A 13,698-nucleotide genomic window follows, 5' to 3' on the forward strand; every position below is an offset into this window, starting at 1 on the left:
TTCTTTGAGTCCCTGAAACTTTGCCTTCTTGTCTTCTCCTATGCCAACTTCCCTGGGTTCTTTTGTTACCTCTCACCTTGCCTTTACAGGCCTTTTCCCTGGAATCACTTCCATGGTCTACTCCTTAATTGAATGCTCCAGAAGTCAGCCTGACCAGTATTCCTCAGCTCATTTGACCCACTCTCTCCAAGGGTGACCTAATCCACTCCAAAGGCTCCAACTCCTGAGTCCCTTACCTATCTCTAGGCTATGCTTCTCCTGGTCCTCAATTTTCGACTCCACCTGGATGTCCCATATCCCCTCACACACAGCCTCTGCAAAATTGGACCCAAAATTCCCCCATCCCTACTTCCTAACCCCTACTGCTCTCACCAACCCCTCCAAAATCTACACATTATCTCCTGGATTCCACAGTTCAGTAAATGATATACCACTTGCCCTCTCAAATCAGGAATCTAGAATCTTCTCCTTTGTGTTCTGTCCAATCCATCGTGGGTCCTGATCACCTAAATCACTTTCAAATTTGCCCCGTCCCTTCTTGCCCACTGACAAAATTTCATCTCAGGGCCTCAAGAGCCTCTTGTCTTGAGGCAATACATTCTTTTTAAAGACTGAAATGGAGGGGCATCTGGGTGGCTCAGTCAGTTAAACTTAAGCGTCCAATTCATGGTTTCAGCTCGGGTCATGATTTCACAGTTTGTGAGTTCAAGCCCCACATCAAGCTCTGTGCTACACAGAGCTTGCTTGCCATTCTCTCTCTCCCTCCTGTGCCCTCAATCTCTCTCTCTCTCTCTCTCTCTCAAAATAAATAAGCTTAAAGAAAATAAAGATCAAAATGTATTCAAGTTTACATTTTATTGTTTGAATAGGTATAATGTTTACTGGTTAACATTTAGAACAAATTTAAAAGGCTCCCTCCTGTACCCCTCACTACATTTCCTTCCCAGATGCAATAAGTGTTATTAGCTTGTCCTGGATCCTTTCAGAGGTATTTTTTTGGTATAAGGTAGCATTTTTTACACACTCTTCTGCTTACCTTTTTCATATCATGTATCCTTGAGATCTTTCCATGTTAGCACATAAAGAGCTTCATTCTTTTTGCTGCTTTTTATATTCCATCCTATAGATGCACTATAACCTATTAAACTTCTAGGTCTCCCTATTTATGGACAGTTAAGGAGGTCCCAATCTTCTGCTATCGTAATAAAGGCTGTAAAGAACAACTTTGTACTTAGGTCACTTCACACAGGTGTTAACTGTGGGCATATACTTTTAAAAATATAGCCACTAAAAAAACCCTTGAAATTACATCTGTACCTCCCATTCTATTTCTATTGGTCAGCACTGATCCAGACACTTCCTGGGTCCCAGCTCCTCTCCTCCAAGGCCAAGTGCCCCTCCCTCTGTGCTTCAGACCACAAGGATCCTAGCCTTCAGATGCTCCCTACCCCTCACTCTTACTTAGATTCTGCTTCCAACTTACTCTTGGAGGCTTCAAAAGATGTTCTTCTTTATTCACAAGTCCACCCTCCTCTTCCAGTCCCTGAAGTCAGGGCTTCTGCTCTTACCTTTATTCCTTAGTAAACAGGGCATTACCCAGGTCGTACTGCTGGCCAAATCGATGTTGGCCTGAGGGTACAAAAGTCCCAAGAGCCACTCTAAAGGCTAAAGGACGGAGTTGGAGGGAGGTAACTGGTGACATGTCATAATGCAGGTGGAAATATTCAAATTTTAAAATAAATGTAGGTATGTTTTACCCGAATTCACAGTGTGAATTACATTTTCGCAGCGAATAATAGTAACAACAAGAGTTATTAAAAGGAATTATAAACACAAGAGAAACTTAGTTTGAGTTAAAGCTCTGCGCTGTCCCCATCCTCACAAGGGGACGCCGGGCCCTGGGAACTCGCTTCTCGAGGCCCCCACCCCCACCGCGCCCGAACCCACAGGAGAGGAGCTGCAGCGACAGCGCCCACCAACCCCGCCCCGGCGCCGGCGGGTCAGGAGCTGGGGGTGCTTGGACCTACTCACCCCAGCGGACCACGGCAGAGAGGGCGGCCCAGAGAGGAGGGGGAGCGACTCTGCCAGAAACGGGGAGGGATTTCCGGAAAAGCGAAACTGAAACTTTGTGGCCCAGGGCGGCAGGGCACCGCGCCCTCGTTCCCGGCCCAACTGCATCGCAGGAGCCAGATGCCGATAGCCATGGCCTCGACCAGCCGTCCGCCGTCCCCGCTGCTTGTGCGGGTGTCCGAGGCCACCCCGCGAATATGCTGGAAGCTGAGAATCTACTTCCAGAGCAAGAAATCTGGCGGCGGGGAGTGCTCCGTCCAGCCCCTCGGCCAATGGGACCAGGTCACCTTCGAGGTGAAGTTCAAGGAAAGGGAAGGTGAGTAGCGGGCCGCCTGCAGGTGCAAAGGGACCAGGCCTCAGGGGATTCCAAGCAGACCCAGTTCAAGCTGACCTAGGAGTGGGTCGGCGGGAGAAAGTACAGCCTCGGGTCATGAGCACGGGTGAAGGTGCACACAAAAGTTGTGTCTTTCCACAAAGGGCCCCCTTTATTCAGTCATAAAGCAAAGTTGATCACAATTAGAAAGCAGGTTCAGGATTCCAAACCCAATGACATTTCACATATAATTTAAACTTGGCTTCTTACACAGCAGGCAGAACAGGACAGATGACAACCCGCACAACAAACAAGATAACAGAAGGGTGTAGGAAGTTAACAACCAAACGTGAAGTGAGTCTGTGGGCAGCAGTTGAGATAAGGCCTCTATCTCTTTGGGGTCAGCTCTCAGCACTCACGCTTATTATGTTCAAGCGGTGAAGAAGGATCTCTGTTCTCTTCGGAGATCAATCGGGCAGCTGCCTTTTTTAAGTAGCCAGACCTAGAGAGGTCATGTCTGAAGAGTCTGACAGTTTGCTGCAAAAATCCCCTACAGGGGCACCCAGGTGGCTCAGTCGGTTAAGCGTCCAGCTTTGGCTCAGGTCATGATCTCACGGTTCGTGGGTTCGAGCCCCGCATCAGGCTCTGTGCTGACAGCTAGTTCAGAGCCTGGAGCCTGTTTCAGATTCTGTGTCTCCCTCTCTCTCTGACCCTCCCCTGCTTGTACTGTCTCTCTCTGTCTCTCAAGAATTAAAAAAAAAAAAAACATTAAAAAATTAAAAAAAAAATCCCCTACCTCCTCCCCCCTTTTTAAAGGGATTTAATTGGTCATGGGCCCCTGCAGACCTTCTCTGCTTCTGCTTGTTATCAGGTCTAGGGTGTCAGCTGATGCTGGTCCCAGTGATGTCTCTTAGCTGCAGTACCTTTAACTACTTGTGTCATTGCTTGACCCAGGCCCCTGCTTGACATAAGGGACTCCATTTTGTTCTCTACGCACTGGTGGGGACAGGAATGGTGGGGGAGGGCCTCTTTCTGCCCAATGATGCAACCCAACAGGGAGACTAGAGCCCAGAAGTGCCCAGTTGGTTAGTAATCTGGTCTGACCGCGTTTTCTTTTATTTTTAATTAGTTTATTTATTTTTGAGAGAGACAGAGACAGCATGAGCAGGGGAGGGGCAGAGAGAGAATCCCAAGCAGGCTCTGTGCAGTCAGCACAGATCCCGATGTAGGGCTCAAACTCACGAAAACTTGAGATCATGACCTGAGCCAAAACCAAGAGTTAGCTGTTTAACCAACTAAACCACCCAGGGACCCTTGATCTGACTGCATTTTAAAGTTGATGCTTTCCAGTATCTCATCCTGACCCAGATTTCATAGGTCTGGGAAGAACACCTTTCCCTTCCCCAGATTCCTGTAAACTCTTGTCATATAGGAATTCTATTTTTGATACCTGCTCTTCTCACTTAACTTTATATAATGAATATTATTCCATATCGCTGAAATGGGAAACTGGAGACAGTTTCAGAAATGTGGCTTTTAAAGCATAGACTGTATTCCATTATCATGAGCTTTCATTTCCACAGTAAAATGTAAGCTGCCCCCGTTGGAGTTTGAATAGCTCCTGCACAGTACTCTGTCATCAGTGCACCATTCCAGGATGCAGGGAACAGCCTTCCTGGGAAGCTGCTGGGGCAGGGTACAGATGCGTGAATAAGAGGTTTATTTGAACGCTTTCCCATGTGTACGTGTGTGCTAAATGTTTCCACTGAAGCTAAAGAGAGAGTCTTGAAGAAAAAAAATCACCAAATTGTGGTTGACGACAAACTTGTGGCTGTTTTTCTGGAGCCCACTGAGAATCCAAGAGAGAAGAATGCAAGACCCAGAACGTCTTCGCGGACACAGTCACAGGATGCTTCTGGTGAGAAGCATCCCAACAAAGAATACATTCCTAATGCTGTGGATTCCTGTGTCCAAAAGGTGAGCATTGAAAGGAGGTGGGTATGTTCCTGCACCTTCCTCTCCACTCATTGTATCTTTTATTATTGATCCAACCACCACTTGCTGAGGACTTACTAGGAGGCAGGTGCTCTTTTAGGTCTTGGCACACAGAAGTGAGCACAATAGACAAAGTCCCTGCTGGGTGGGGAGGTACATAGAAAGACAAGAAGCAAGTAAACAAAATAAAACCATTTCAGGCAGAGATATGTGCTAAGAAGAAAACATAATAGGGTTTTGCCTTAGAGGGCGATAGGGCCGGGGTGAAGAAGGAGAAGGGGAGGTGCTACTTCTGACCAGAAGTCAGAGACAGTTTCTCTGAGGAGGTGACATTTGGCCTGAGACTCGAGTAATGAGAAGGAGCCAGCTATGCAGTCATTCAACCAATCAATATCAACTGTCTGCTGTGTGCCAGGCACTGTCACAGGATCTGCAGACCACTATTGTAAGGTATCAGGAAAAACCTCTCAAATGAGGTAATGTCTGAGTAGAGACATGAATGAAGTAAGGGAGCTAAGTGAGGTAAGAATGTTTGAGGCAGAGGGAAGCATAAGTACAAAGGCCCTGAAACAGGAGCTTCTATCCTCCACTCCAGAAGTTTCAAGGAGGGAGATGGTTGTTGTTAGAAGGCAGTGGGCAAGAGAGAGAGTGTCAGAAGAGGAATTTGGAGAGGTAGCCAGAAGTCAGGTTTTGGGGGGATGAAGGTAAGGACTTCGGATTTTAACTTCAACATTAGAGGAGTCATCTGATCAATGGTTTTGAGCCAGGGGAGTAGGGTGATGTGATTTACATTTCTAAATGTAATGTAATGGCTGCTGTGTGGAGGACTGAGTGTCCTCAGAAGGGGCCAGAGTGGAAGCAGGAGATGAGAGCCCAGTTAGGAGGGCTTGCAGCAGGCCAAGAGCAAGACGGAAATGGCTTGGAGTCTAGGTGGTCCTGATGGAGGTTAAGAAGTGGCTGCATTCAGGGAAACATTTGAAGAAAGATCTGAAGGAAGGACGTTACATGTGGAGGAAATAGCATTTGCAAAAACCTTGAGGGGAGAAGAACATAGAAATCTTGCTTTTTGATTGCATTCAATTTGCCTCTGTTCTTTTTAGGTTAATCTGCTGGTTTTGTCCTATATTGGAGCTTCTTCAAGGACAGGATTTAGAGGGCCCAGCAATACTGCATGCAGTTAGGTGTTTAGTTTTTGTTTTTGTTTTTAAAAAGGAGGGGAATTGAAGAAGTGAAAAAACTGTACATAGGAAAAAAACATCCTTCTCAGATTTATGGCTCCCTTCCAAGCTCACAGACTCTTGTGAGAACCACAGCGGCTGGCCCAGAAAGAAGTACCTTCCCAGTAGTGGAGAGAGTGGGAGGCTCTAGAATCCAGAGTTCTTGTCCATATCACTTTTTAAATACACCTCATGCCCAGACTCTACATTTACATCAGACTCTCTGGAGATGGACTTAGCTTTTTTGTTTGTTTGTCTTTTTTGTTTGTTTGTTTTGTTTTGTTTTGTTTTGTGATTCTAATGTGCAGATAGAGCTGAGAACCTCTGGGCATGCCGCCTCCTCTACAAAAAGGATTTGAAAGACGTCACCCTCTGCTAAGGGAAGACATCATGGCATTTGTCTGGTCTCTAGACATTGTCCTGACAGGAGACTGTTGGGCTGATGCCTGAGAGATTTTGTTTTTTCCTTTTAAAATTTCAGATCTTTCTTAGTGTCACAGCTGACCTGAACTGCGACCTGTTCTCTAAAGAGCAGAGGGAACACATAACCGCCGTCTGCCCCAACATCAAAAAGATGGATGGGCCCAATGGAATTGAGAAGGTGTGTGGTACCTTCGGAGATATTGAAAAAATACATCACTTCTTGAAAAAGCAACTCCAGGAAAGTGGGCAGAAACATGAATCTTCCTCTTTAACAATAGAGAAGGAGCCAGTCCATCAGCACCAGAATGGCTACATTTCTTCCTCTGAACCAAACAACCAGGCAGAAGCAAAAAGTGACCCTTATGAAGTTCCCTTGACTTTCTTTGAATACTTCCAATTAATCTATCCTGATAAAATAGACTCAATACAGAAAAGATTTGGTGTAGAAATAACAATCCAGCAGAGTTCGAATATAGTCTACTTAGACTTCACCTCAAATCAATCAGGTGACCTCAAAGCAGCTCAAGATTTTTTTGTCAGTGAATTTCAGGAAACCATAGGATTTCTGGAGCAAGAATGTGTTCCTTTCGCAGACAGTGAGCAGGCAAACAAAATCAAACAGGAATTGAATCACCAGTTTCCAAAACTCCTTGTAAAGGAGAAAGGAGGAGAATTAACTCTTCTTGGGACTCAAGATGACATTTCAGTTGCCAGATATATTTTTGCTCTAAAAGACTCTAAAAGTCCTGTCAAGGGACCCGTGAAAATATCAACTCCCAGATGCTTGATGAAAGGAATTAAAGTTGATACTTTTCAGTATAAGCTTTTAGAAGCTGAAATACTCCAGGAGATACCAAAGATAGAAAAAAAGTATGACACTCAATGCGAGGTTCTGGTAAACACTGAGAAAACCTGCATCCTATTTGAACCTAAGGACAAGGAGTTAGATCTGTCTGTCCATGCTTATGCAAGTTTCATTGATGCCTATCAACATGTGTCATGTCAGCTAATGACAGAAGTCCTTTCACTGAAACCTTTGGGCAAAGAGAGAATGCACTTACACGGGACCAAGTTCACTGATGACTTTAGGAAAAAGCATCCAAATATACACTTTGTACTAAATCAAGAGTCGCTGACTTTGATTGGATTGCCAGATCACCTTGCAAAGGCAGAGGAGTATATCTTTAAAGAAGTGCGGATGTCTCCATTAGCTGGAGACAAATGGAATGAGGACCAGGAAACATCCATGGATGTCAAGGCTAATGATTCAAAAACAGCTTCACCCACATTCCAGCAGTCTGCTGGCCCTGGGGTGTCAGGCATGGACAAGGAAGAGGGCCAATGTGTCATCTGCATGGACCTGATTAGTAACAAAGAAGTGCTACCGAAATGCAAGCACGCATTCTGCGCCCCATGTATCAACAAAGCCATGTCCTATAAACCAGTCTGTCCTGTGTGCCTGACTTTCTATGGTGTCCAGAAAGGCAATCAGCCGGAGGGAACCATGACTTTCACTGTCGTAGAAGAGTCACTTCCAGGATATAACTCTTATGGCTCCATTGTGATTAATTATAACATGAAAGGAGGCATACAAACAGTAAGTTTCTCTAAGGTATATGGGTTTCTTTCCAGTATGTTAGAATTACAGAGCAAGAGACTGTTCTCTTGCCAATTATTGGATTTTCCAGGGAATTATTTTCATGGTTATATATGCAAGGGCTTTAAACAGTGATAAAGGTAGCAATGTTTCCTTATAACTTAGGTATCTTTTGTGTCTATTAAGGCAGAGAAAGAGTGGGTGGTGATTATGTGTTAGAATGGGGCAAGTCTGAAGATAGTGTTTCCAGCATGAATTCAGGGAGAGAGGAGAAATATGCATTATTGGGAATATGTGCAAATTTTCCTTTTTTTTTGGTTTTTTTATTTTCCTTATCTGCAAATATGCATGTCTATCTGTAGAGTAAAATTTAGACATGGGAGTGTTTTCAGGTGGTATTTTCTTGTCTTCATACAGGAAAAGCACCCAAACCCAGGAAAGGCATACCTTGGAGTACAGCGAACGGCATACCTGCCCAATAATAAGGAAGGAAAGGAGGTTTTGACACTGCTTCGTAGGGCCTTTGACCAAAAGCTGATTTTCACAGTGGGGGAGTCTCGAACATTAGGAAAATCAGATGTCATTACATGGAATGATATTCACCACAAAACCTCCCGTTACGGGGGCCCAGAAAGGTGAGAACCTTCTGAAACGTAATGATTGCTAAATAGGATTTAGAGGTTATAAAATGTGGCAATTTGAGGATGTGGCTATAAGGAGACCTTATAGCAGTGGGACTGGATACAGTAAAGTATTTTTTTGAAGTATAGTTGACATACAATGTTATATTAGTTTCAGGTGTGGGGCGGTTGATTTCACAATTCTACATTAGGCGGTGCTCACCACAAGTGTAGTTACTATCACCATATAAAGTTGTTATAATATTTATATTTATTACATATATATTATATATAATGTCCTGACTATATTCCCTGCACTTGTCATCACTGTGACTTACTTATTTTCCAATTGGAAGTTTGTACCGTTTAGTCCCTTTCACTGCTTTTGCCTGTCTTCCCAACCAGCAGCCCTCCTTCCCCAGCAACCACCAATTTGTTCTCTGTATTTATGAGACTGTTTCTGTGTATGTGTGTGTGTGTGTGTGTGTGTGTGTGTGTGTTGCATTTTAGATTCTATATGTAAGTGAAGTCACATGGTATATTTGTCTTTCTCTAGGTTATTTCACCCAGCATAATCATCTCTAGGTCTATTTGTGTTGTTGCAAATGGCAAGATTTCATCCTTTTTAAACAATTTTTTAATGTTTATCTATTTTTGAGAGAGAGAGTGTGAGTGGGAGAGGGGCAAAGAAAGGGAGACAGAGGATTCAAAGAGGGCTTTGTGCTGATGGAAGCGAGCCTGATGTGGGGCTTGAACTCACAAACCGTGAGATCATGACCTGAGCCAAAGTCGGGCACTCAACCAACTGAGCCAACCAAGTGCTGCAGATTTCATCCTTTTTTATGGCTGAGTAATATTTTATTACATACCATATATGTACACATACACACATATATGTATATATGCTGGGAGCCATTTCTGAAGTAAGGCAGGTTTGCAAGGCCTCCCACCGTCAGATGGCAACAGGCATCTATATGCACTCAACCCCCACTCAATTTCTGCTTGAGCACTGACCCCCAACGCACCTGATTGACTGATATCAGGAGTGACTTGCCTTCTTATGCTAAAAATATTTGGATTGTATTTTATGAAAAAACTTATTATAGGAGTTTCTTCTTTTGTGATAATAGGAGCAAATATTACATTTCCCAAGAAACCTGTTTTTCTTCCCCTTGAGAAAACAGGCTATTGACCCCTGCTCACAAAATAACTAACTCTTGCCTTTGTATGCTAAAAACATTGCCTTGTATTTGAATGCTAAAGATACCTTTCTTCCCCATGTGATAAGCATCTAGTCACCTACTTCAGTCACTATTGATAAAGGTTATGCATGAGTCTTCTACCAATCTATGTTCTGGGAAATTTTTACATACCAAAGAATTTGTTATCAGAAATCATTGTCTAAGGCAATTGCCACTTCTGTTTTGTACACCATACATTTTTTTCAATAAATAAAGATGACTCTCTGGTTAGTGCAGAGATGCCTGCCTGGTGATCAGAAAGAAGCTGAGGCTCTCTCGTTCCTTTGTTCCCTTTTGGCGACACTGTCCATCCTTCAGGGAGCCCTGGACCTGCTGGGGCTGGACTCTGGCATACATATACATATCATATATTATTTACTCTTTTCTCTATAGATACTTTGGTCACTTCCATATCTTGGCTATCATAAATAATGCTGCAATAAATATAGGGTGCATATATCTTTTCAAACTAATGTTTTTGTTTTCTTTGGGTAAATACCCAGCAGTGGAATTACTGGATCATAGAGTATTTCTATTTTTGACTTTTTGAGGAAGCTCCATAGTGTCTTCCATTGTGCCTACACCAGTTCACAGTCCCACCAACGGTACATGAGGGCTCCCTTTTTTGTACATACTTGCTAACACTTTTTGTTTCTTGTCTTTTTGATGTTAGTCATTCTGACAGCTGTGAGGTGATATCTCACTGTGGTTTTGATTTGCATTTCCCTGAAAACTAGTGATGTTGAGTGCCTTTTCATGTGTCTGTTGGCCACCTATATGTCTCTGGGAAAATGTCTATTCAGATCCTCTGCCCATTTTTAAATCAGATGATTTGTGTTTCTTTGGTGTTGAATTGTAATAAGTTCTTATATATATTTTGGATGTTAATTCCTTATCAGATTTATCATTTGCAAGTATCATCTCCCATTCAGTATTTAGCCTTTTTGTTTTATTGCAAAAACTTTTTAGTTTGATATAGTCCCAGTAGTTCCTTGTTTCTTTTGTTTCTCTTGCCCAAACACATCCAGAAAAAAGTTGCTAAGACCAATGTCCAAGAGATTATTACCTATGTTTTATTTTAGGAATTTTCTGGTTTCTAGTCTTACATTTAGGTCTTTAATCCATTTTGAATTTATTTTGGGGTATGGTGTAAGAAAGTAGTCCAGTTTTATTCTTTTTCATGTAGCTGTCCAGTTTCCCCAAAACCATTTATTGAAGAAATGGCCTTTCCCCATTGTTTATTTTTGTCTCCTTTGTTGTAGATTAATTGATCATATAAGTATGGGTTTATTTCTGAGCTCTCTAATTGGTTCCATCAATCTTTGTTCTGTTTTTGTGCTAGTACCACACTGTTTTGATTAGTTTTGATACTATAGCTTTGTATTACAGCTTGAAATTTGGAATTGTGATACCACCAGCTTTGTTCTTCTTTCCTAAGATTGCTTTGGCTATTCGAGGTCTTTTGTGGTTCCATACAGATTTTAGGATTAAGTGTTCTAGTTCTATGAAAAATACTATTGGTAGTTTGATAGGGATGGCATTGAACCTGTAGATTGCTTTGGGTAGTATGGACATTTTAACAATAGTAATTCTTCCAATCCGTGACCATGGTATATATTTTTTTCATTTGTTTTTGTCATCTTCAATGTCTTTCATCAGTGTCTTATAGTTTCTAAAGTACAGGTCTTTCACTTTCTTGGTTAAATTTATTCCTAGGTATTTTATTCTTTTCAATGCAATTGTTAAATGGGATTTTTCTATTTTCTCTTTCTGCTACTTTGTTATTAGTATATAGAAATATAATAGATTTCTGCATATTAATTTTGTATTTTGCAACTTTATTGAATTACAGCAAAGTAGTTTTGAGAGATGCTAATCTGGAATGATAATATCAAAGGCACAAATACTGTTCCTATCACCTACTACCCTCCCAACCACAAAGTATCACACAGTTACTAAATTTTGCATCAAAGAGAGGGAGCTTTAGAAGCTAGGATGATTTAATTTCAGTTTTCCTGTCTATTTTGAGGATAGATCCTGGGAATGTTATTTATGTTGCCTTCTTTTAAGATCACCCTGTCTTTTACCTCTCCTCCCAATGGTCCTTAGAGATCCCAAATTTATGTGGCCAATAGTATTCTAGAAAAAACTCTCAGTTAATGGTGGTGGAAATTGTATTATAGGTAATCCAATTGTTCTTTATTTGCTCCTTTATGAAACTTAGGTAGAATGCCTCAGACCCTTAGTGTTCAAAAGTGAATGCATATTGAGACTTTTAAAAATGTCCCAAATTTGAAAATTCTCCTGTAGAATATTATTATCTCCATAAAAATATAGTATAATGTGTCTTTAGGAGAGTCTTACCATAAGCTGAAAAGGTTGGAATCTGTTGGAAGGCAGATCCTGGGCAGACAGGTAGGCTCACTTGCCAGTAAATGACTCACCTCTGCACATTTACAAGTGATACAAGTCATCTGCCTTCAAGATTGTTTTTCATGTTTGCAACACTAAATGTTAATGCCAGGAATCTACTGTCCAGATTTCTTAAGACCATTTGTGAAGAAGCTAAGGGGCTTTTTCTTTCTGTAGGTTTGGCTACCCTGATCCTGATTATTTGAAACGTGTTAAACAGGAGCTGAAAGATAAAGGAATTGAATAAGAACACAGCCAGAAGGATGTCTTGAGCCAAGCTTTCAAAAGACACAGTTGAAGAAACATCTTCAAAAATTTTTTAATCTCAAGAAGTGGTCTGTTTAAAAAAGTAAGATTCTACTGGTCTGTCATTTCTGGAATGCTACTTTTTATCGAAGATAAAAGCTTCAGGGGTGCCTGGGTGGCTCAGCTGGTTGAGCATCCAACTTCTGCTTAGACTGTGATCTCACGGTTCATGAGTTTGAACCTGCATTAGGCTCTCTACTGTCAGCTCAAAGCCCGCTTCAGGTCCTCTGTCCACCCCTCTCTCTCTTTGCCCCTCCCCTGCACTCTCTCTCTCTCAAAAATAAGTATTAAAAAAATTTTTTTAATCTCCAAAATCAGTGCGATTTTGCTGCAGAGTTGTGCCTTATACTTGTATCATCTTTGGGGGAGTAGGGAGTAGACTACTGGGGGTCTGAAATTATCTGTGTTCTTCAGTTGAAATAGTAGCTGTGAAGCTGATCTTTTTTTTTCATTCTTTTTTAAAAATAGTTTATTGTCAAATTGGTTTCCATATAACACCCAGTGCTCTTCCCCACAAGTGCCCCCTACCATGACCATCACCCCCTCCCTCCCCCTTCAGTCCATGGTGCATTTTCAGTATTCAGTAGTCTCCCTTGATCTGTGTCCCTCACTCTCCTCACTCTCTTTCTCCCTTCCTCTCCCCATGGTCCCCTGCCAGGTCTCTCCTGTTAGACCTATGAATGCAAACATATGGTATCTATCCTTCTCTGCCTGACTCATTTCACTTAGCGTGACACCCTCAAGGTCCATCCATTTTGCGACAAATGGCCATATTTCATTCTTCCTCATTGCCATATAGTACCCCATTGTATATGTATACCACATCTTCTTGATCCATTCAGCAACTGATCTTCTTTTTACAACTATCTCTGAGGTAGTCTTTTGGTGTGTTTTTTTCTGTTTTCTCTTTACCCTAAAAGTAAAATCCTAGCACAAATGGAAGGCTTTGGTTATGGAAAATTAGAAACACACATTCCCCTTCCTCCCTCATGGTCAGAAAAGTGGCCAGAAGCAGAGATTGAGCAACCTTTGGTAATAAGTGGAATAAGTCTATTATTTTTCACAGTACAGAGCCTGGTATACAGTTGGTGCCTTATAATGTTTTGCTGCCTGACTCAGGTTGCTAATAACCCAGCAGAGGGAGATCTGCTTCCTAAATCTTTGACAGAGGCAGGAGTAAGGAAGCCATATCTGGAGACCTTACCACTGATGTGGAAAACTGAGTTTCTTTACTCCAGAACACTTAGCCTCTAAACTCTGAACTCTGAGCAGCCCTCTAACTTCGTCCTCGCTCCCTCCTGATTCTTACAATAGGGTACATTTGTCCTGTCATACTAATGCTACACACTTCTGAACATTTTCCCCCTTCTGGATATTACTATACTTTTTAAGTATACCCTGCTTCCAGTTTGAACGGATAAATAAGCTTACCATGTGTCCACAGACTATCATTTTCTCAGTTATGTAGCCCCCAGAATAGTAGCTTTTCCATTCTTTTACTAAG

At 42.1% G+C, this 13,698-nt stretch overlaps 2 protein-coding genes across 6 annotated transcripts in view; one reads left to right on the forward strand and one right to left on the reverse strand.

The window, feature by feature from the left end:
- PARP9 (poly(ADP-ribose) polymerase family member 9) overlaps window positions 1–2,099 on the reverse strand; it is a 34,199-nt gene extending 32,100 nt beyond the window's left edge. For 3 of the 4 annotated variants that reach the window (XM_029939429.1, XM_029939430.1, XM_029939427.1), the window contains exon 1: window positions 2,032–2,099. The gene's annotated coding sequence lies outside the window, so the exon portion shown is untranslated. Of the gene's footprint in view, window positions 1–1,036; window positions 1,963–2,031 lie in introns of those variants that run through there. The other variant, XM_029939428.1, reaches the window with a different exon arrangement.
- Window positions 2,098–12,153, forward strand: DTX3L (deltex E3 ubiquitin ligase 3L). Of its 2 annotated transcripts, none has more exons than XM_029939431.1 (5): window positions 2,098–2,386; window positions 4,155–4,360; window positions 6,077–7,615; window positions 8,033–8,250; window positions 12,066–12,153. In XM_029939431.1, exons 1-5 carry the CDS (start codon window positions 2,191–2,193, stop codon window positions 12,133–12,135), a joined length of 2,229 nt encoding a protein of 742 aa, XP_029795291.1. In that variant the 5' UTR covers window positions 2,098–2,190; the 3' UTR covers window positions 12,136–12,153. The 2 variants fall into 2 exon arrangements, with proteins under 2 accessions (XP_029795291.1, XP_029795293.1); XM_029939433.1 differs by lacking the exon at window positions 2,098–2,386 and adding an exon at window positions 5,479–5,554 and having other exon boundaries at window positions 4,281–4,360.
- The last annotated feature ends 1,545 nt before the right edge of the window (window positions 12,154–13,698 follow it).

The sequence above is a fragment of the Suricata suricatta genome, chromosome 5 (genome assembly GCF_006229205.1).
Source record: "Suricata suricatta isolate VVHF042 chromosome 5, meerkat_22Aug2017_6uvM2_HiC, whole genome shotgun sequence".
NCBI classification, from domain to species: Eukaryota; Metazoa; Chordata; class Mammalia; order Carnivora; family Herpestidae; genus Suricata; species Suricata suricatta.